The sequence below is a fragment of the Sus scrofa genome, chromosome 2, assembly GCF_054392235.1.
Source record: "Sus scrofa isolate SSC_HxYL_T2T_F1_AM1 chromosome 2, Sscrofa_HxYL_maternal_Yorkshire_Landrace_v2.0, whole genome shotgun sequence".
Lineage (NCBI taxonomy): Eukaryota > Metazoa > Chordata > Mammalia > Artiodactyla > Suidae > Sus > Sus scrofa.
Window position 1 is genome coordinate 143,050,793 of NC_139384.1, and position 22,229 is coordinate 143,073,021.

The 22,229-nt window shown below is 40.2% G+C and overlaps 1 protein-coding gene across 5 annotated transcripts in view; it reads left to right on the forward strand.

Moving 5' to 3' along the window:
- Positions 1-22,229, forward strand: part of CHSY3 (chondroitin sulfate synthase 3) — a 335,981-nt gene that overhangs the window by 61,011 nt on the left and 252,741 nt on the right. For 4 of the 5 annotated variants that reach the window (XM_021084739.2, XM_085014519.1, XM_085014520.1 and 1 more), the window contains exons 1-2: positions 8,192-9,294; positions 11,833-12,116. In XM_021084739.2, coding sequence (XP_020940398.1) covers positions 8,493-9,294; positions 11,833-12,116 — 1,086 coding nt within the window. In that variant the 5' untranslated portion in view covers positions 8,192-8,492. Of the gene's footprint in view, positions 1-8,191; positions 9,295-11,832; positions 12,117-22,229 lie in introns of those variants that run through there. The other variant, XM_085014517.1, reaches the window with a different exon arrangement.

Below are 22,229 nucleotides of genomic sequence, written 5' to 3' on the forward strand. Positions count from 1 at the left end.
GCCCAGGAAAGATTCAGAGCGAAGGCCACAGAGCCCTGAGGGAAAGGCTCATGGCTCAATACACCCATATTTTGCATCTTGAACCATGTTCTTTTTTTTTTTTTTTTTTTTTGAACCATGTTCTTAGAACAGTCTCCAGGGAGTTCTGGTCATGGCTCAGTGGTAACGAACCTGACTGATATCCATGAGGACACTCGTTTGATCCCTGGCCTCACTCAGTGGGTTAAGGATCCGGCGTTGCCATGAACTGTGTGTGGTGTGGGTCGCAGAGGAGGCTCAGATGTGGAGTTTCTTTGGCTGCACAACTCTGATTTGACCCCTAGCCTGGGAACTTCCATATGCCACGGGTGCAGCCACCCACCCCCTCCCAAAAAAAAGAAGAAAAAAACAAAAAAACAACCCCCCCCACAGTTACCAAATGATGATCTCTTATTCCATTTACGTGAGTCCATTTCCCTTTTTTAGTTAGTTCACAAGATTTTATTTGGATCTCATATTCTGACTTCCTAGAGCCCCAATTAGCTTCAAATTGCCTTTCCATTGTAGTGATGTGGCAATATTTTTCCTTCTTCACTAAATTTTATGACTCTTCAGCTCGAGAATTAACTTCTTGACACATTCTTTCTTTGGCCCAACATTACAAAACAGTTGGAGCCTTAGAATAATATATTATCCTGCAGTTTGTTTTGTAGAAATGAAAAGTAAACTCATTTTTTTTAAAGATAGTAATTTGTTGCTGGATAAAAATTAAAATCAGAAATGTCTGAAAGATTTAAACCCTGTCTCAGAAGATACATTCCTGCTGTTCCCTTCTAACAGCAACACATGCCAAAAAAAAAAAAAAAAAAAAAAAAAAAAAAGTTAAGGTACTGGATTATGTTCAGGCAATAATATATTTATAAATATGTCAAAGCTTCAAAAATGCAAATTAATAGTCACCCTCATCTCATTGCAAACTATTAGAGTCAGTGTTCCAACAGGAGCAAGTTGTTCTAACTCAATCATTTCTCTTAAAAAAAGGTGCTCTATTTTCTTTCTTGTTTGGCTTTTTAGGGCCACACCTGCAGCACATGGAGGTTACTAGACTAGGGGTCCAAGCAGAGCTACAGCGTCTGGCCTATACCACAGCCACAGCAACATGGGATCTGAGCTACATCTGTGACCTACACCACAGCTCTCGGCAATGCCAGATCTTTAACCCACTGAGCAGGGTCAGGGATGGAACCAGTAACCTCATGGTTCCTAGTAGGATTTGTTTCCACTGTGCCAGGATGGGAACTCCAAGGTGTGCTATTTTCAAGACAAGAAAGAGGTAAATGAAGGAATTTCCTTAGATCATTGCTCCCAAATGTTTTGTTCTTGGCCCCTCTTTAAAGTCTTAAAATTTAAAGAGAATCCCAAATGTTTATTGCATGAGAAATTAAAAACTAGTAGAAATTAAATTTTAAGTTTAACTCACATATAACAACACACATATTACATATTACCATGAATAAATACAATATTTTATGAACACAAATATATTTTCCAGAATAAAAATCATGGAGAGTGGCAGAAAATAAAACTCTGCCTTCCTCATGCTGATATTTTACTAAAATGCATCAAACCTGACTTTCAAGATTCTTGAAAGACTTTTGTCATTTATCAACTCACTGTGGACTTAAATAAAACTCCCCTGCTGGATGCAGCAGACTTAAAGTGAATTATAAACTGTACATAACTCACACACTCAAGAAACTATGACAATGGGTTGAGAGGTATGATATTTAACTTCTCCTCCCGCTTATAAAACATCCTGAAATTTAATTTTTAAAGAACAGGTTTAAAACCATCTATCCTCTTATGCTTGTTCCATAATGCTAGCTAGCTTGGCTATAAAGAAAAACATTATATATGTATGTATATGTATGTATGTATACATATACACACACACACTGTATGCATATATACACACACACACTGTACATGCATACATATATACTGCATTTTTATGGATCAGTGTATACAATATTTGTTTATTGATACTTAAAGCAGCATGATAAATCCTGTAAATGTTCTAAAATCCATTTGTCTTTTTGTTATTCAAAAAGTGAGCTTGGAGTCTTAATTGAACTATATATGTCAGGTAAAGTAAAATGTTTTTAAGATTAATTTCATCTGCTTTTACTTTTTTAAATGTGGCTACTAGAAGAATTTGAATTAGTTTGTGGAGTATATTATATTTCCTTTCAAAAGCAGTGATCTGTGGGACAGAAAAAGAGACTGGTAATTAACAAGGCTTGAACATTAAAGAAACAGGAATAAAGGTGGCATGTGCATTTTAACTTTTCTAAGATAGAAAATATTAAATTGGAGTTTATTAATATTTTAGGATAGTAGTGACAGGAGAAAATTAAAATAAAAACCTTTTGTAGGATAAATTCAGATTGGTCATTAGGAACTCTGAGGATTTTGAAGCTCACTGCCTAATCATAAACTACTAGTTCTTAAAAAAAAAAAAGAAAAAAATACCACATCACAAATACTGCTTCTTTACTTATAAAGGCTTGTTTGGATGCTTTGCTTATGTCCAAGAGATTGTCCCTGGAGCTCAGGAGAGATGGAAGTTATGGAAATTTTAATTCAGATACGGTCACTGCTTGATCCTTTTATAAGTGACAGCAACAGTTTCTGGACAAGTGGACCACCTCTTAGTCAGATAAAGCTATGGGAAATCAAAATTTGATGTGTGCTAATCTTAAACAAAGAAAATATTTTCTCTAGTTTTTCATTACAGAGAATGTTAAATTTACCCAGAGGTAATCACCCAGCCCCAGTAGTCACCAATACTTGGTCAGTCAATCACCACATTGCCATTCATTTAGCACCACCCTCCGTTCCATATTATTTGAATTCCAGACCTTATACCAGTTCATCTGTAAATATTTCATTATATACTCTTGAAAAATAAGAACGTAAAAACAATAGCCACAATATAATTATCACACCTAAAAAGGAATTAGTAATTCCTTAGTAGCATGAAATATTATTGGTGTAAAAAACGTAGCTACATAATTTCCATGTTGAATAGCTAAATGCATATTACCATGAAGTTTTAAAACTTAGCTAGTCTTATGACATGCTCAAAATAATTACCTTTTCATATTTCAGTATATGAACTTCTATCATATAGTGATTGGTGGTTAGGAACTCGCTGAAGATTTGCTGATTTCTGAGCAAATAAAACCATAAAACCATAATTAAATGGCTCTCTTGTTATCTCTCTCTGCTTATAATCTTCCTTGGCAATGTCAAAAATATTTCATAACACGGTCTATCCCTTGGGAATGAACTGAATTACATTATGATTATTAACCACTAGATGCCACAGTTGCTTCACGCAAATGAAATCAATTGTCTTGATCTGTCAAGAAAAGAATAACATTCTAAATATCACAGTATAAAACTAAATCAAAATGTCTTTCGCTTATACCTTGTAACAGAAGCATATGTCGAATCATATATTTAAATATTTACCTTTAACTTTGATGACTGACCAAACTATGATATCCCTCTTTCAATCTCCTTTGTACCGTTGTGATTTTAAATTTCTTGCTCATTCTTCCCAATTTAAACACTTCGTGTAGTACTTGCAGAGCAGTCTGATGACGGGTTCTAGGTGTACCAGAATTGCTTTCTGGGTGGGTGACAGTAATGTCATTCAATACCCAGGAACACAACCCCTAGGAAAAGTCTTCTTCCAGGTGAATTCAGATGATCCTTTATGTTCTACTAGCTTCAGCTCAGAGAAGACAAATGATTCACGTGTTATGATTGTCAAATACAGGCAAACTTGAAGTAGGTAAAGGATTTGGAGAAGACAGGCAATTGGTTTTGTACTTTTTCTGGAAACCATTACAATTTATGAAATTTTGTTACTATTTTTCTCAAAATCTACTGAGGTGCTTCATAGAGATTTTATCAGGTGCTTTCCAAGTATATAAATTGAAACACTCTCATTTAGTTCAGAATAGCAATCCTATCAGGCATTTTTAGCCAGTAGTATTGGAAATTACTTACATTTCTCTATTCTCTCTTCCAATATAATACACAGATCTGTCTGTATTTTAGTATGCATTTTTATGTTTGTTTTTCACCAGTGATCATTAGTTTCCCTTTTAGCCACATCATTTTTTTTCTTAAATCCTTCCTAGAACATAGTATTTTATCCTTTGTTTTAATAAAAAAAACTTAGTCCTTGTAGAGATTTCCCAGAAAATTATCCATCCTAAAAATAATGTATCTTCAAAATTAAAGTGAGTATGAGAAAATTACTTCACTGACTTGGGGAAAGAACAAATAAATAGCTAGAGGTCTCTCAATAAATATGAAATTAAACTCATAAAAAACGTACACAGCGCTTTTACTTAATACAAGGGAGGAGGAGGTGCAGACACTGTGTGGAAAAAAGAAAAAGATGTTTATATTTTTCTTCTATTCCAAAGTGATGGGGCAGTTTCAATAATGTCTTAAATGCTTTCCATGAATCTACCTTTGTTTCTTTCTAAATTTTTCTTCCCATGGTTTGTCCTTGTAGCACATCAGTAAAAACCATACCACAACTCGACACCTTCATTGTCACTCGGAATAAAAGAAATTTTTTTTCTAAATGTCTTCATGGCTCAGAATATACATTGCCTAAAATAGTAGACACTAGTTACATGGGTCTGTTGAACATCTGAAATGTAGCTAGTTTGAATTGAAAAGTGCTGTAAGCGTGAAATATAGCATGGTCTTGGAAGACTTAGTACTGATAAAAATAATGTAAGTTTTCTCAGTAATAATTTTATATTGATTGCCTGTTGTCATGATAATATTTTGAATATATCCAGTTGAATGAAAGCATTATTAAAATTAATTTCACCCTTTAAAAAATGTGGCTACAGGAGAAAAAGTTTAAATTATATGTCTTGCATTTACAGCTCACACTATAATCCCACTGGCTTAAATGATCAGCAAGTCTTCTTCTCCGTCCCATTTTCAAGCTGTATTGATCTCTTTGCTGTTCTCAATATACCATGTCTATCTCAAGCCTTGGCATTGACTAGTCCCTCTTCCTGGAACATCTCTTAGATGTCCTTATGGTTAGTTTCCTCGCTTGTTTTTTGGTTCTCTGCTAAACTTATCAGAAAGAACTTCTCTGACCAATTAATTTTAAATGGCCTCACCTGACCCATGTGCAACCCACTATCTCCATTTTTTCAAAATGCTTATCACCTGGCACATTATTTGCAAGGGTGTGTGTGTGTGTGTGTGTGTGTGTGTGTGTGTGTGTGTGAGAGAGAGAGAGAGAGAGATCTCTCCTTAACAGAGTACAACTCTCATAAAGTCAAGGGCTTTGATTTTACTCTTTTTCTAGAAGAGTGCCTAGCTTATGGTAGATATCAAATAAATATTGGTTAAATAAATTAAAAGGTGAAACATCATTAAAAATACATAAGGTGATATCAAAGAATTTTATCATGAAAAAGGGTGGAAAATGAAGGACTAATATTTCCTGAGGGCCTACAATGAACAACTGTACACTGTGCTAAGCACTAAAATATAGTATCTTACTCCTCACAGAAATATACCTACACATGAGAAATCTACCCCTCAGATAATTTAAATAACTTTCCCAAAGTCACTTAGCCAGTAGGGGACATCATTTCAATACTTTTCATTTTATGTCAATGTCTCCACGTATCTTCTCTGGCTCCCAGACTAAATTGGATGCTTTTGCAAATACTGCCTCAGAGTATTGCACATTTTCCCTTTGTATCATTCGCCACCACAGTAATTCATTTTATAATGTGGTATTTAATATGTCTCCTTCCCTGCATTTGAAACTTCAGATAGGTGGCAGTGAGTGTCTTTTTGACATTTCCACATCTAGAGCCTTCCACCTTGTCTAATGCTTAATTTCTCACACACATATGTTGAATAATGAATGAATGCAGTTAACTTTATCCCCAAATACTGTAACAATTGATGAGTAGGTTATTTGTGCCTGATGAGAATAAACGATTTTGTAGATGAGCTGCATGAATGGCACCTATTGGAATGATGTCTGGCTGGATATTGCAGGGAAGAGTATGCTAGTGTGTCAGGGGACAATTGGTTTTTCACAATTGACCACAGGTAATGGGGCTCTATGTTATGAATGTCCTCTGGAAATGTGCTGTCCACCATGGCAACTCCCTAGCCATAAGGGGCTATTTAAATAAAAATGAATTAACATCAAATACAGTCGAAAATTCATTTCCTCAATCATATCAGCCACATTTCAAATGCTTAGTAATCATACGTGGCTTGCGGCTGCCTTGTTGGACAACACAAATGAAAACTTCCACTATAGGGAGAGTTCTATTGAACAGTACTATTCTTGAAGGTTTAAAATGTCCTCGGGAAGATGTATTTTTAAATCAGAAGGGGCCTATTCTTTTGATTAGTTTTGTATTCTCACTAAAATTAAACTTGGAGAAAGAGGCCAATAATCTGTATTCCCAAGTGTTTCTGGGCAAGACCTAGACATGGAAAAGGAGCTTCACTGTCCAGCAGATGAAACATTTCGTCAGACGTGCTCATGCACAGCCAGTTATTGGTGTGGAAAGAACCACCCCTCCAAGGGCTCCAGGCAGGCCCACTGTTCCAAGGACGCTGCCAGCACCTTGCTGGATCAAGCCCTATGTCTAATGCCATTCAATACCATCCCTTTGCGTTTGATGCAGAAAACAGAAGACTGAAATCTGAAGAGCAAAGAGTTTGGGATGGCAAATGCACCTCAGATTGTAGTTAGTATCACAGCTTCTGGAGAGAAAGCTTTTAAATGCCCCCTTCTTCAAAATGTCACATAGCTTCAGGTAATGTCTTCATATATAACTTTCAGTGATTTTGGCCAAGACAATTTAACCTTTTTTTGAGATTCTTTTGCTGGAGATTTTCTTCCTCCCTAATTGGAGAGGTAAAACATTTCCTGTCATTGCCTTAGAAAAGAAAATGCTTTATAGGCAAGACCAAAAACTACATTTTCTATTTCATTTTCTGGTTAAGTTTAGTTGTTTGGGGGGAATAAGAATTTTCTTGGTATGAATCTTCCAGGCATTGGCTCTGTGTGCTCCCATTTCTCCATCATTTGCCAATCCTACTGAACTAGTCTCTACCAAGACTGAAAATAGTTCGTGGTTCTCACTTTTAGACTAGAAACCAATGGAGAACTGGGTGCAGGATGGGGGTGGGAAACCGCGAGGCAGCCCCGCGTGTCCCAGCTCAACAGGTGGGGAACATGAAATTTTTATTTTCTTTGAGGATTAAGCTCCTGCTCACTGTGACCACCTCTAGCCTTTCGATAGGTATTTCCAAGCCCTCCGCGATTTTCTTAGAAGAGACACAGAGTGATCATGGTGCTTCTACGTAAGACTGGGGAGTAGTGGTGAAAGTGGTGAAGGATGCTAGCAGGGACTGAGGAGTTGGTACAGCTGGGTGGAGAGGTGCTAGAGTAAGACAGATGGTTTCCTGAGCAGTGAGCGCAGAAGGAGTGGAGAGAGAAGACACGAAGTGGCAGCCTGTAGAGAAACGCGAAAAGGACCGAAAACGCGAAGAGAGGAACCTGGGAGGGGCAGGATGGGGAAGGGTCACGCCGGGACGTAACCAGCTGTGGGCAGGGGGAGGCGAGCTGGGAGGGAGATGCGGGCGCTCGCCGGGGGCTCTGGGACCCGAGCTCCGCCGATGAGGTCAGTGGAGCCGACGTGCTGGGAGGAGGGCAGCGGAGCCTCCGGACGCGGGTGTTGCTAGGCTGGCGGAGGGGCGGGACGGGACGGGAAATGGGATGGAGAACTGGGGCCGCGGGAGGAGGAACGAGGGGGCGTCGGCGTTGGAAGCCGGAGGCGGCCCGACCGGGATCATTTCCTTCCGGAGAGTAGGCCGGCTCTGGACCGAGGCGCGGGCCGGGGGCGTCCGAGGGCGGGTGACGGGGAAATACCGCGGCCCGCGCTTCCCCCAGGTTGGCAGCGGCGGTGCTCGTGGCTCCTCCTTCGGGCCAGTCCGGAGCTTGGCGGCGGGGGGAGCGAGGGCGGGGGCTCGGGAAGGAGGGAGAGGAGGGAGGGACCAGGCGCGCCAGTGACAGGGTGGCAGCCTAGGAGCGGACGCGTTGCTGCCGCCGCTCCACCTCCTCCTCCTTCTGCAGCTCCTCTTGCTGCCGCCGCCGCCAACGCCGCCGCCGGGAGAAGTTTCACTCCCGACCCTCCTCGCTCAGAACACGGACCCAGAGCGGAGCGGGGAGCGCGGCTGACAGCCGCAACCCACCGCGGGCTAGGCGCCGGGAGCGCTGCGACCCCGAGCCGGGGTCGGCGCCTGGGCGGCGGGCAGCGGCTGGGGCTGGGGGCGTTGAGGCGGAGGAGGGGCGGGTGTGAACCGACAGACCCGTGCGCCGCGCCGCAGCCACTCAGCGAGCGTCCGCGCCCGGGGCAACCGCGATGGCCGTGCGCTCCCGCCGCCCGTGGATGAGCGTGGCATTGGGGTTGGTGCTGGGTTTCACCGCCGCGTCCTGGCTCATCGCCCCCAGAGTGGCCGAGCTGAGCGAGAGGAAGAGACGCGGTTCCAGCCTCTGCTCCTACTACGGCCGCTCCGCCGCTGGCCCCGGCGCGCAGCAGCCGCTCCCCCAGCCTCATGCGCGGCCGTGGCCGGAGCAGTCGCCGCCCCCAGCGCGCCAGGAGCTCCAGGGGCCGCAGCTGCCTGAAGCAGCGCCCGGGGGAACCAATTTTCGGAGCAGCCCCTGGCAGCAGCTACCTCCGCTGCAGCAGCGGCGACGAGGACGCGAGTCGGGAGGCGCGACGGGGCTCCCCGGAGCCCCGGTGGCCGAAGGGGAACCCGAGGAGGAGGACGGGGGTGCGGCCGGGCAGCGGAGAGGCGGCCGGCCCGGGAGTAGCCACAACGGCAGCGGGGACGGGGGCGCCACCGCCCCGAGCTCCCGACCCCGGGATTTCCTATACGTGGGGGTGATGACCGCGCAGAAGTACCTGGGCAGTCGCGCGCTGGCGGCGCAGCGGACCTGGGCGCGCTTCATCCCCGGCCGCGTGGAGTTCTTTTCCAGCCAGCAGCCTCCCAACGCCGGTCTTGGCCAACCCCCGCCACCCCTGCCTGTCATCGAGCTACCTGGGGTGGACGACTCCTACCCTCCCCAGAAAAAGTCCTTCATGATGATCAAGTACATGCACGACCACTACCTGGACAAGTATGAGTGGTTTATGCGCGCCGACGACGATGTCTACATTAAAGGTGACCTCCCAGCACTGGCTGTCCCGCCTCCCCGCCTCCCCAACTCCTTTCTCTGCAACCAGCCCCATTCCCTGCCCAGCCTCAATCCCTGCCAGCCCCTCTCTGCTTCTCTGCCAGCATGTGCTCCCGGCTCCTGCAGCCCCCAGCCGGTCGCCCCCACCGCTCGCGTCCGCCCACCATTTCTGGTCCGCTCCTCCTCCCCTCCTGCGGTCTGGACCCTTCTCACACCTGCCCCGCTCTTTTTGCCTTCCTCATTCTTGCCGTTCCTGTTAACGCCCATCCCTCGCTCCTACTCTTTTTCGTGTAGGAAGGTGAGGAAAGGGACCTCAGGGTTAAACCTGAGGCTCTTCCCACTCCACCCTGCTCTGAAAGCCCGCGGTGGTGGTAGTTTCCCCACATCGGTCCGGAGGGGCGTGTCCTCAGTGGCGAAAGGGCGGATGGAGGATGCAGGCGAGAGCCAGACTGGAGATCGGTGATCTTGCTTATTCCCCTACCCTTTTGCTTTAACTGGATCTAGCACAGTTTCGGAACTGGTGAGATCGAGGAATCATTTTCGCTGTCCCACCCCCTTCCTTGTGCGGTCCTTTCGCACGACCCTCAAAGCACTGGGAGTCCTTGAGAACCCCCCCTGCTCCGGCGCGCAGCTCCTTCCCACCACCACAGTGCAGCGTCAAGCCGTCCCTGACCCCTACCACGGTTCAGTAAAATCGTGAGGGGATGGCTGTATCTATAGGAGTAGGTGGTGAGGAAAAGGGGGACAAGGCCCGCGAATTATCCAGACCCTAGGAGCTCCACGCTGCCCAAGCACACGGCCGTGGGGATCCTTTCAAAGTCCGTCTTGGTGGTTGCAGCAATTAGCAGAGGCAGGAAGTCCTTCCCCAAACTACGCGCGGCCCCAGCACCAGAAAACTTTGTCAGTTTTCAAAGCAGCGCGTCCTTCACCCTGAGTGTGAGTGGCTCTGGCCAGAGCTTTCTAAACTCAGCCGAGGAAAGTTCGTTAGAGCAGGAGTAAATCTTTCCCTTTTCGGAGAGGATCACAGGGGAAGTAGGAGTGGTGTGTTGTCTTGAAGGAGGCGCCCAGTGCTTCCCACGTTTCCTAGGTTCTTGGTCAAAGGGGGGCAGCCCTTCCTTAGTTTATGCCATTCTCCTTGTAACCTCGTTGCTTTCTCCTGATTCAGGTAGTATCTTTTACGTAGTCAAGGAGAAACAGATAAAAATAAAAAAAAAAAACAAACACGGAAAAAACCCCCATCACATTTTGGTCCTAGGACTGAGTGTAGAATTAACAACTAGAGATTTCTCAGGTTTGGGTTGGGAGGCAAAATCCTTAGGGCTGTTTGGCAGAGGAAATATTGATAATCAAATATGGAAATAAAGAGTGGAATAATTTGATATAAAAATTAAAAAAATGATTGCCTTCCTGGTGAATGCACCGTCTTATAGGTAGGTATAAGATATGTAGGTGTCTATTTCTATGTGATAGATCTACTATTTTATAGTCTGCAGGTCTTCTAGGTCTCATTTAAGTCATGAAGGTTTCCTGGCAGAATTTTGCCACAGTTTGCAGACAGTTTCTAAAATGCAGTAATAGCATCCACTTCTGTCATATCTTTTAATGCTTTGAAAGATTGTCCTTTAGAGCACTGAAATGCCATATTCTCGTCCATTTCTGTTAAGAATGGAATGCATTTTGTATTAAGAGCCCAGTCATAGCTGAAACTCATTGAGATCCAAGGGGGCGTGGCATAGAGTCAAGATAATGACTGCAGATGCTGTGCTCATCGAAAAAGATAGTAAAGATGCTGAGTGGGAATACAAAGAAGGTGACTGTTTATTCCAGTATAGCACTTTGCAGAGTGCCAGATGCTTTGGAACTGTTTTAGCTACAGAACTTTATTTTTAAATTGTTTTTCCTGATGAACTTACAGACGTAAACTGTATTATTTAACTTTTAACTAATGTTATTTTTTTTTTCCTAAGAGGTGCTTTCCAAAGTTCCAAAATGTTATGTTTCAACACAGATTTGATATTCTCTCTGTCCCTTCCCTCTCTTCCTCCCTTGATCTTTTTCTCTCTTCGTGTGTTTGTATATATGTGCGTGTACACACTCACACACACACACACACACTCTTTTGGGTTGTATATGGCTTGAGTTTAGTTAAGGACAAAACACTAAACTAAATAAATTATCAGGAAAAAAGTAATTACTGGATATCAGTGGGCTGCCAGTCAGTGCTAAATATTAATATTTATTATGTTTGAGACTTTTGCCACTACTTCAAACATGCTAAGAAACCAGTCTTCATTGACCTTCTTGTTATTTCACCTTAAAAAAAATCCAACTACAATGTTGATAAGATTTTATTGTGACTTAATTAATATCTATAGAATATTCAAAGAAGGTTTTCTTCTTTTACATTGTCTACGACTTGTGGGGAGCTTATGCACACTATTGGACGTTCTTTCCCTTGCTTGGTGTGTTATAAATGATTATAAGAGTAGGAAAATGAATGATTATTGTTTCCTTTCCCTTTATAGGTGACAAGTTGGAAGAGTTTCTTAGATCGCTGAATAGCAGCAAGCCCCTCTACCTGGGTCAGACTGGCCTGGGAAATATAGAAGAACTGGGGAAGCTGGGGCTGGAGCCCGGGGAGAACTTCTGTATGGGAGGACCAGGCATGATCTTCAGTCGCGAGGTTCTCAGGAGGATGGTACCACATATTGGTGAATGCCTCAGAGAAATGTACACGACTCACGAGGACGTGGAAGTGGGAAGATGCGTCCGACGTTTTGGTGGGACTCAGTGTGTCTGGTCGTATGAGGTAAGACTTGAGCTGGGATGAAAATTACAGGTGCGTGACAGTTTCCAGTCTGGGGCATTGATTTTATGTATACTCTCTGTATGTATGTTTTTGCTTGAAAATGACAGCAGCAGTCAATGATAGACACAAGGGTGATTGTGACAGATACCTTTCTTAGTAGAGCTAAGGCTTTCTTATTAACTTGACCATTAACTTCGAGCAGCAGCCTCTGCGTGTAGTCACCTCTCTGGAAAATGCTACTTCCACTTATGTGCTTTATTGGTATTTATATACATGTGTATCCATTTCCTGCCTCTAACAGGAGTTCTTTTTCTGTTCTCTTTGGGTGTAGCTTTTAGCATTTGCTGCTTTGTTGTTTGTTATTACTTGGGTTAGGTATATAATCCCATCTCTTTGTTTTGGGGTTATATACCTAACTCTGAATAACTGAGGTTGTTTTTTCTTCCAAAATTGATTTTGAAATGAAATTCGATTTTATTTAAAATAGTTTTTTTTTTCTTCTGAGAGTTCATTAGTAAAAGTTACTCAACACTTAGTGTATTGCAGTTTTCAATTTAGTTGGTTTTCAAGTGATTGGCGTTAAAGATATTTCAGCTACCCAATGCACACCTCTGTAAAATATAACTTAAGTCATTTACTTATCATAGCATTTTTTTCATGTTTTCTTGGTATCAGAGAAACATTTCATGAAAATGTGTTTCCTATGAAGTCCTTACATCGCAAGATTACACAGTCCCGTTCATTTTTCCTTTGGAAGTATAATCCCACTTTCCTTAATTTAGCTTCTTTTTTTATGGTTTGTGGTATTTACACTATGGGGAAGTATTTCATATATTGATTAAGAAAGTAAACATTAATGATAACTAGCTATTTGGAATATGTACTAGGCAGATTTAAAATGATCACATACATCATTGGAGTTCCCGTCGTGGCTCAGTGGTTAGTGAATCTGACTAGGAACCATGAGGTTGCGGGTTCAATCCCTGGCCTCGCTCAGTGGGTTAAGGATCCAGTGTTGCTGTGAGCTGTGGTGTAGGTTGCACAGGGGGCTCGGATCCTGTGTTGCTGTGGCTGTGGTGTAGGCTGGTGGCTACAGCTCCAATTTGACCCCTAGCCTGGGAACCTCCATATGCTGCAGGAGCGGCCCAAGAAATGGCAAAAAGACATCATTTCTCTTATTGATAGAAATAATGTTTTTATAAAACCAATTTACGACTATCTTTATAATAATACTGTATGCAAACATACTATAGTTTAAAAATAGGTCATTTGAGTAAATTAACTATACTTCTATATGAAAAAGTAGGTAATTTGGAATAATATCAGTGAAGAAGTTTTGTCTCTCCATTTCATAAAGAACTAACTGGAAGGCAAAAAATAAATACCTAAAATGGAACACACAGTCAGTTGGTTTTGTTCACATGAAAATTTTTTTTGGCAGACATTGACTCTGTATGGATGAGAGAAGATCATCCCTATTTTAAATAAAGATGGAAAATGATTATACTTTATTTGATACTTTATTGCCTCAACATCACATAGAAGGTTTTAACAAACCTTTTGTTTCATGTCCCTCCTTTCAAGTTTTCATTGATTCTGCTGTGAAGGTGCAGTCCTCACCTAGCAGTCTGACCATTCATGAGCCAGAAGAGTAAAGTGTGTTCACGTGACCTACATACTCACAAATTGATCCAATATTTTATTTGTAATATAGGCATTTGTTCTGGCTAAGGTGAAGGGGAGTAATGGTAGATGCGCACCCTCTGTGTTAGAAGAGGTGGAATCTTAGATCTTTTCATTAACTGACATAGAAGAGAGAAAGGGGACTCCACCCCTTGTAGCCTACAAGTTCATGATCACCATATTTACGTTAACTTTTTGCAGTGCATTTGCATTTTTAGGCTGACAGTTGTCCATCACTAACTCTGGAATCTGTATGAAAAAAATCATTTCTATATTTTCCCTAGCAATGGTATATATCATTTCCTAAAGAAATACTGCTTCAGAATGTTGATGTTATGTTTTCCTAGCAATTATATAGAATTTATTTTTTTTGGAGTTTTCAGTCTTTAAATGAGCTATTTAAACAACATTTATTTTAGGAATAGCATTGATTAAATCCTCATACGAAGTCTCAAAGTCTTTTTTAAAAGAAGGATGGAAATTTTCATTACCAAGGAATGTATTAAACAGTAGCAACAGTTAATAAATATAGGAAAGACAAGTATGCAATTAAATTACTTCCAAGCATTTCAATATTAAGGGATGTTCTATGTTTCCTGACACAGGTGGACTGGGGCATGGCCAAACTAGGGCTTTCTAGTTTGGATTTGAGGTTCCTTGAAATGTCCAACTTTGCTGCTGTCCACATGATGTTGAAAAAATTAATCTATTCCACTCTGGGTCGGCATCTTCAGTAAAGGAGAGATTTCATATCCTGTCATAGAATAAACTATGAAATCGATCAGTTATTTTATTTCCATATTCCTTTTAAAAGAACCATCTGCAACAGAATTCTCTGTACTATACTTCTCATGGATTTCAGATTTTTTTTTTTTTTTGCTTTTCCTCCTAATACAGGTTCTTACAGTATTACGAGCACTATTGTAGAAACGTAGTCATAATTTTTGAGTTTGAATAAATGAAACATTCAAGATGGAATGTTATCTTTTAAAAATGATAGAAGTTCCTATCATGGCTCAACAGAAATGGATCTGACTAGCATCCATGAGGACGCAGGTTTGATCCCTGGCTTCGCTTAGTGGGTTGAGGATCCAGCATTGCTATGCGCTGTGGTGTGGGTCACAGATAGGGCTCTGATCTGACGTTGCTGTGGCTGTGGCATAAGCTGGTGGCTACAGCTCCAACTGGACCCCTGGCCTGGGTACCTCCATGTGCCACAGGCTTATTAATCTTGTAGGAGGAGAACTGGGTAAAATATTAAAATTATAGATTGCGTAGCATGTAGCTTTTTTTAACAATGGATTATATTTTTTAAAAATCTAAGAATCTTATAGTATTCTTCTTTACTGCTGAATTGGAGTCTATTTTTTCTGCATTATACATACATAATATTGGCAAGAGGGAGGAGACAGAAAGGGAGGGGAATAAACTTGAATTTGGGTTTGAGTCACCTGTCTACCACTCATATGTTTCATTGTCTTTTTTTTTTTCTTCCTTCCTTTTGTTTTTTTTAGGCCCATACCCTCGGCATATGGAGTTTGCCAGGCTAGGGGTCAAATCAGAGCTACAGCTGCTGGCCTACACCACAGCCACAGCCACAGCCACAACTCAGGATCCTAGTTGAATCTACGACCTATACCATAGATCACGACAATGCCAGATCCTTACCCCACTGAGCAAGGCCAGGGATTGAACCTGCAACTTCATGATTACTAGTTAGATTTGTTTCTGCTACACCGCAACAGGAACTCCTCTTTCACTGTCTTTTTAAAATTACTTCTCTGAGCCTTGCTCAGTTCATTTGAAAGTGAAGATTGTAATGGTGTCTTCCTCATAGATTTTGTAGAAGATTAAGTAAAGTGGTGAAATGATCCATGGAAAGCTCTATGTAATATGTGGCAGGTACAAATTGTCAATAGATGTTAACTATTCTTGTCATAATGCTGAATACATCATATACTATATTACATATAACATGGATTCATCGATTTTTTTTGTTTAATTATAATTACTAGTGAGAGTTCCATCCATATCAAAAAGCCTAAATGAAAATAAACTAAATTGCTTTAGAGAATCCAAGTTTAAGTTTTTTTGGCAAAGAACAAGAAACTGGTACATTTGAGTATATTAGAACTAAGAAGAACCTGGCATCAGTAAAACTTATAAAACATGGAAGACTTTAAAACACGCATATTTGCTTCAGACTTTAAACATCATATTAAATAACTGATCTTAAGGAGACTGTGGAAAATGTTATTTAACAAGTGACTACTTAATATACATATTTAAGGAATTTCAAATAGATCAGAATCTACCTACATTTAAAAAAAAAAGTGCTATATAGATTTCTAGATTAGTTGCCAGAAAAATATCCCTCTTTTCTGAATTTCTCTGGAATTTTCAGTATAGAAGAATGTCTGGAGTATCTCATTTTGCAGTCAATTCACAGGTCTACCCAGGAACTTATCTCTCAGGGCAGCTGGAATCCCTCTAAGTGTTCATCAGGTGTTTTAGGAAATGATATATATCTTCAGTTTTTCAGATAAGGTCCTGGGGTCTGGCAAAATACATCTTGCTTGTTTGCCTCATGCTCTGTTTCCTCCTCTGTCATTGCTATTTCCTTTTTGTTTTTTACCTCTGTCATTAGCGACAAATAAAATAAATCACAAATGCATATGGATATGCTTCTCATCGGGTTCTCAGTAAGTTAAAGTGCCCTTGACAGGTCAACCTTGATATTCCAAGAAGTCACAAGGAGGGCCCAGGAATGGCTTGACTTCTGAGTCAAGAATCCTTTAGTAGCTGGTGAGTCTCAGGTAGGTTAGTTCTCCTCTGTACCTGAGACCATTGGAAAGTCAGAACTGAGATTCTTCCTGCCCCACCCGGAGGTAGAAACATGAGTTTTCAAGGACACATGGCAGATGTTCATAATCAGCAGACTTCGTGGGTTGCCGTTATACTCATTTATACCTCAAATTGTGTAAGTACGGATGACTAACCGAAGCATGATTGTGAAAAATTATTCTATGCTTTACACTCTGTGAGTGTTAGAATTTATTGGCTTCTCCTGTTGGCTAAATTCACATTTTTGGTTGACATCTATCTTGGCCACTGTTTTTCTAGTTATCTAAGCTGCAATCTGGCAGCTTGGGAGGCAGCATATGGCTCTTAAATATTGTTTGGCATGTGGAGTGTTTTCAGGTTGTTTGATTTTGTTTTTTGATGAGCTTCGCAAAAGCATGCAGTTGTTGTGCACTGGGCTTTCCTTGCACGTTTGCTTTCCTGTCCCAGGTAGGCATCAGAGGGGTGATATTTTGAACCAGATAATCTGCAGATTTCATTGAAATGTTCTCTAGGAAGTGGAGAACTTTTCTAGTGAGGGTGAGATGTATGTTTCAAATTGTTTACAGAAGAAGTAATTTTTTTTTTTTACCCTTGGCTGTTTAGAATTATGTATCATATCATGACACTTTCTTTGTTATAGGTATGTTTTTGGTGAATAACTGGAAGTTCCTCACTGTTAAAAAATAATCTATACAATTCATTTTAAGACTGTTTCTTAGCCAAAACAAAAGTTCCTTGTTTTGGTTTTTGTTTTAGTAAGATCGCTTATATTAAAGTCCTAAAATAATTTAATTTCAATGATTATTTTTCTCTCCCTATGAGGGAGTTTTGTATTTCATCTATCTAAGAGTCGTTTTCAGAATAGCGTGTATTTATCTTTTTAATGTTCACAGTTAAATGGAGCCAACAAATATACATCTTTATTTTGTCTAATTAAATGTTTCAAAGAAAACAGAGCTCCATGTTGATAGAAATATTTCTCTGTGGTTTAAAAAAATCTTTTCTTATGGTTAAACAGATTTTTGTTAAACTCCTTCAGGAGTTGATTTCACCCCAGAATGTCGTATGTCTAATCTTGGCCCCTTAAAGGCTATAAACACCCTAGAAAATTCCATTATTTCACAAAAAGGTATGTTCTAGAAACATTTCTCTGGGCTTATAATACCAGAGAGCTATACCATAAAACCTTTAACTACATATAAGTTCTTCATAACATAACCATTAAGGTTAAAATGTCTGTCTGAGTCTTACAAGGCTGTTAACATGTCCTTCTTAGCTTCTTTCTATTATTTTATGAATTTTCTTTTTCTGTAATGCTAATTTTATTGTCTCATGAACACGATTTATGCCCCCAAAGTATATTAATAGCTATGGAACAGTATAAGTCTGGGATTTTTATCTTAAAGTCAGTCTTTCAAAAATCTTTTCTTGGTTCTGATTCAGTCATATTTAGTTTTTAACTTAACTCAAAGCAGTAAGCCTCTCACACCTACTCTTCCCACCCCCATTCCACTTGTCAGATGAAATCATCATGCATTGATTTTATGAAATTTCTTTTCTGCCACACTGTTTTCTTCCTCATACCAAAGAGAATTGCACTCTGAGCTGAAGGAGAAATTTGGTACCGCTTTCCATGTTCTGTAATCTCAGCTGGTTCATTTTCATTGTTAACTGAGGCTTTACCACCTGAATTGTGACAATGTGTGCTTCCCAACGGTTGTGAAAAATGCCAAGTTTGGAAGATGCTTCCATGCAATTCGAAATGAACTTCATGATAACATAAGTAGTAAGATTAGTTTTAAAACTTGGGGGAGTTTCCGTTGTGGCTCATTGGGTTATGAACCCAACTAGTATCCATGAAGATTCGGGTTTGATCCCTGGCCTCATTTAGTGGCTTAAGGATCTGGCATTGCCGTGAGCCGTGGTGGTGTAGGTTGCAGACGTGGCTTGGATCCTGGGTTGCCGTGGCTATGGTGTAAGCAAGCAGCTGCAGCTCCGATTAGACCCTAGTCTGGGAATTTCCATATGCCACAGGTGCAGCCCTAAAAAATAAACAAACAAATGAATAACTGAATACTCTCCCTCCTTAATTGATCAGAAGGATGGATTATACTTTCCTGAAAAAATTCCGAGTCATGAAAAAACAAGCAAACAATTTCAAGTCAGTTTTCTACTTCCACTTTCTTTGTGGTCTCCAAAAAGCTGTGTGAGAAACATTTATTTCAGTCTCTCTTCTATCTAGTGAATTAATGAACCAGTGCTCAACAAGCAAAGAAATGTAATCTACCATATAACTATGCTGCATTTTACTTTGAGTATAGCATGTTACTTCTTTTGCACAAAGTATATTTAAAGTGTAACTTTTAGTAAGGTATTTAAGCTAAACATAAACATCAGTAAAATAAAAAATCAATGCCTTGAATCATATGCATCATTATTTGATATTATGAACAATATAAAACATGTAAACTGAAACATTGAGGGGTTGCAATTCCTCAGAATTCGAATGTTCTCTTCATTTACTGTCCTGTTAAACAATACTCTAGTTAAGGGTTAACCACATAATAAATCAGTTTGAGCTGTGATATACACTTAATGTTTGCCTTGCAAAGATATAGCACATTTGTAGTACAATAACCATGTTATGTTTCAAATCAAAATCATATATTTATTTTTAAAATTCCGCAGACATTGTTTTGGGACTCACTAATGAATGAAGTGAATTTCTCAAAAGTTTCCTGCAATTTAAAATCTTCACTCACCATTTATAATTTCGAACGCTGTCCTTCATTCTTCCCAGTCAGTAGTATCTGAACTTTTCATTATCCCTTTCAGTTTCATTCATTTTTATCATAGAGCTATTTATTTATAGAGTACCAGCACCTCGACAGTTGATGGCTCTACGAAATATACATAGTAATTAAGTAATAGATAATACAATAAAATTAAAATGTGAAGAACTAAGAAGAAAATACAGGTTGGGTTCCTTTTTTCCCTGGCATTAAAGAGCACCCTAACTTGCTATGATACTGAGACCTGAGAGAACTCTTCCCGGTGGAGCACACAGGGGCCCCGAGGGATCAGCACCACTCCTTTGATAAATAGAATAGCCTGATTAGCTTGGATGTTTCTTATGCATTCCCTCAGTATAAACCAAGACTACAACACAGAAGGGCGAGTCTGCAAGGGGGAATTCTACTTGGAGACAATGTAATTAATGGCCAAGTACACTACTGTTTGGTAGCTTGCTGGACTTTATTTTAAAAATCAGAAAACGCTTCAGAGAGCCCTCTGTGGATATTATGTCGCATGCAAATGTTTCGTATTAGGTTGGCCAACAGGAAGTTTGAATTATGCATATTCTCTGGTATGAACCCAGAGTGCAGCCATTGTGTCCTTGGATAAGGAAAGATCTGTGTCTGTGCTTTCTTCAGTGAAGAGATGGGTAGAGACACCAACTACAAATGGAGGAGCTAAACCAGATCACAGACCAGACAGGTATCCCACCTGAGAGAGGAGCCCAGAGTCGGCCCAAGAGAATTCCTCACGGCTGGGTTTAGACTTATCAGTGTGGTCACCTGGCTTTTGAGCTGATTATTAGAAATGTCTTTTTTTTATCAGAATTGCAATAATGATATTTATTATATAATTATTTTAATAGTTTATTACTTTATCTTATTTAATTATATTATATAATGACTATAGAAGTTATATAAATAATTATTAAATTTATTCTATAAATATAAATTCAATTTTAACATATTTTACATGTACAGCTTAAAATATTTAAAGATCGGTATTTAAATAATAAAACTATTTTAGTAATCTAATATTCTATTATACAACAATAGTTTTTAGGCACAAAATAGATTTATGAAGATAGGATCCTTGTGAGAGGTGCAAGCAGGCAGGCAAGGAGGCTCTGCCCAGAAATAAATTTTCAATAAAATAAGGACATCTAATATCCATGATGAATATCTTAAAATATGAAAAAAATAAATTGAAATATTCTGCCTGCGACTTCAGTCATCGCTCACCTTTAAAGCCAGCTCATTTCATTGGCTCACATGCATTTATTGAGCACTTTCTATCACTCGTGGACACACAGACCGTCTTTGTCCTCATGGAGCTCCTGGGGAAGAGGAGGGAGGCTTCTAGTCAATCTCTGCTTTCACATCTGATAGAGAGTCAGGTTTCCCATCTGTCATCCTTCTCAATCTTTTTCTTTCTAAGTCATGGCAATTCCATTTGAGTCTAAGAGTGGTACCTGTCTCCGAACCACGACCAAATGATGCAGGTTTTAGTTTTCTTAAGTGAGCATCTCCCTCTCTTGTTTATAGTCCCATCACCCGAAGAGGAGAAAAATATATATGTTTAGTAATTTCATTGTGTATTGACATATTTTATGCCTCTCGTATAGCACAGGTCGCTAGGGTTTTAATTAAGTCTGAGGCTCGACTACTCAACTTCAAACACCAGCTCTGCTATTCACTAGCTGTATGGCCTTCGACAAGTTATTAAACTTCTCAGTGCCTTTCATCATTGATCCAGTGTATATAATAACAGCACTCACAGCACTGTTGTATGATTAAATGATTTAATATATATAGTAGCGCTCAGAATAATATCTGGCAGTGTTAAACATTCTGTAAATGTTAGCTGTTTCTGCAGAATGGCATGAAACAGTGCCAGATGTAGAGAGCCATTGTGAGAGATAAAAGGGAATAATACTTGACATAAACGAATTCCCGTATAGCTGTTAACCATTATTAATATTTTCCAATTTGCAATGTTCATATCCTTTGTTTCCTCTCATGGGAAAAAAATAACGTTGATTGGGAAGCGTTTATTGCAATTGCCTTTTGAAAGATGAGCTTTGCTGTTGCAGGGAGGGTGCTGATTCAGTGGTTCTCCACCCTCACGGCGCTGTGGAATCTCCTGGGCAACTTTGAAAAAAATTCTGATGCTGGAACCCCATCCCTGACCCATCACATCAGAACCTTTTATAGGTGAAGTTTGTGGCATGGTAGTGTTTAAAACTTCCAGGGTGATTCTAACGTGGCTCAAGGGTTTAGACCTTTGCATGAATTCTTTTTTTTTTTTTTTTAATGTATTTTCTGTTTTTAAATATCCAGTCCATTCTTAACTGTTCCTTAAAGGTAACTTTTTGTTGTTTTCCTTTTGGGAAAAATCTTAAGAAACGAACCAGCACTTGTGCATTGCTTTCTGTTTGTCACTTGTCTATTCCAAAGGGTTGGTCACTGGATTTAAAGATAATTCACATAAAGCCATCACTCACAATTGTATGTTTTTCGTGGCCTGATTTTCATGGTTCATATTACTCTTTTTTTAAGGAAGAATACAAGATTGATTTTTAAAACATTCTTAGAAAAAATATATTGTTTAGCCATGCAAGGCTTAAGGTGTTATTACTGTTGTGATTTATTACGTTTTAGTTCTATGTGGTCATAAAGCTCTTAAAAGGTAGGTGGAATGTTTTCATTGATGCGTTCGCTTTAACCATGAATTTCTGAATCGGAGCGCAGAAGGAAAAAAGATATCAGTGATCCATTTCACTGAGTATAG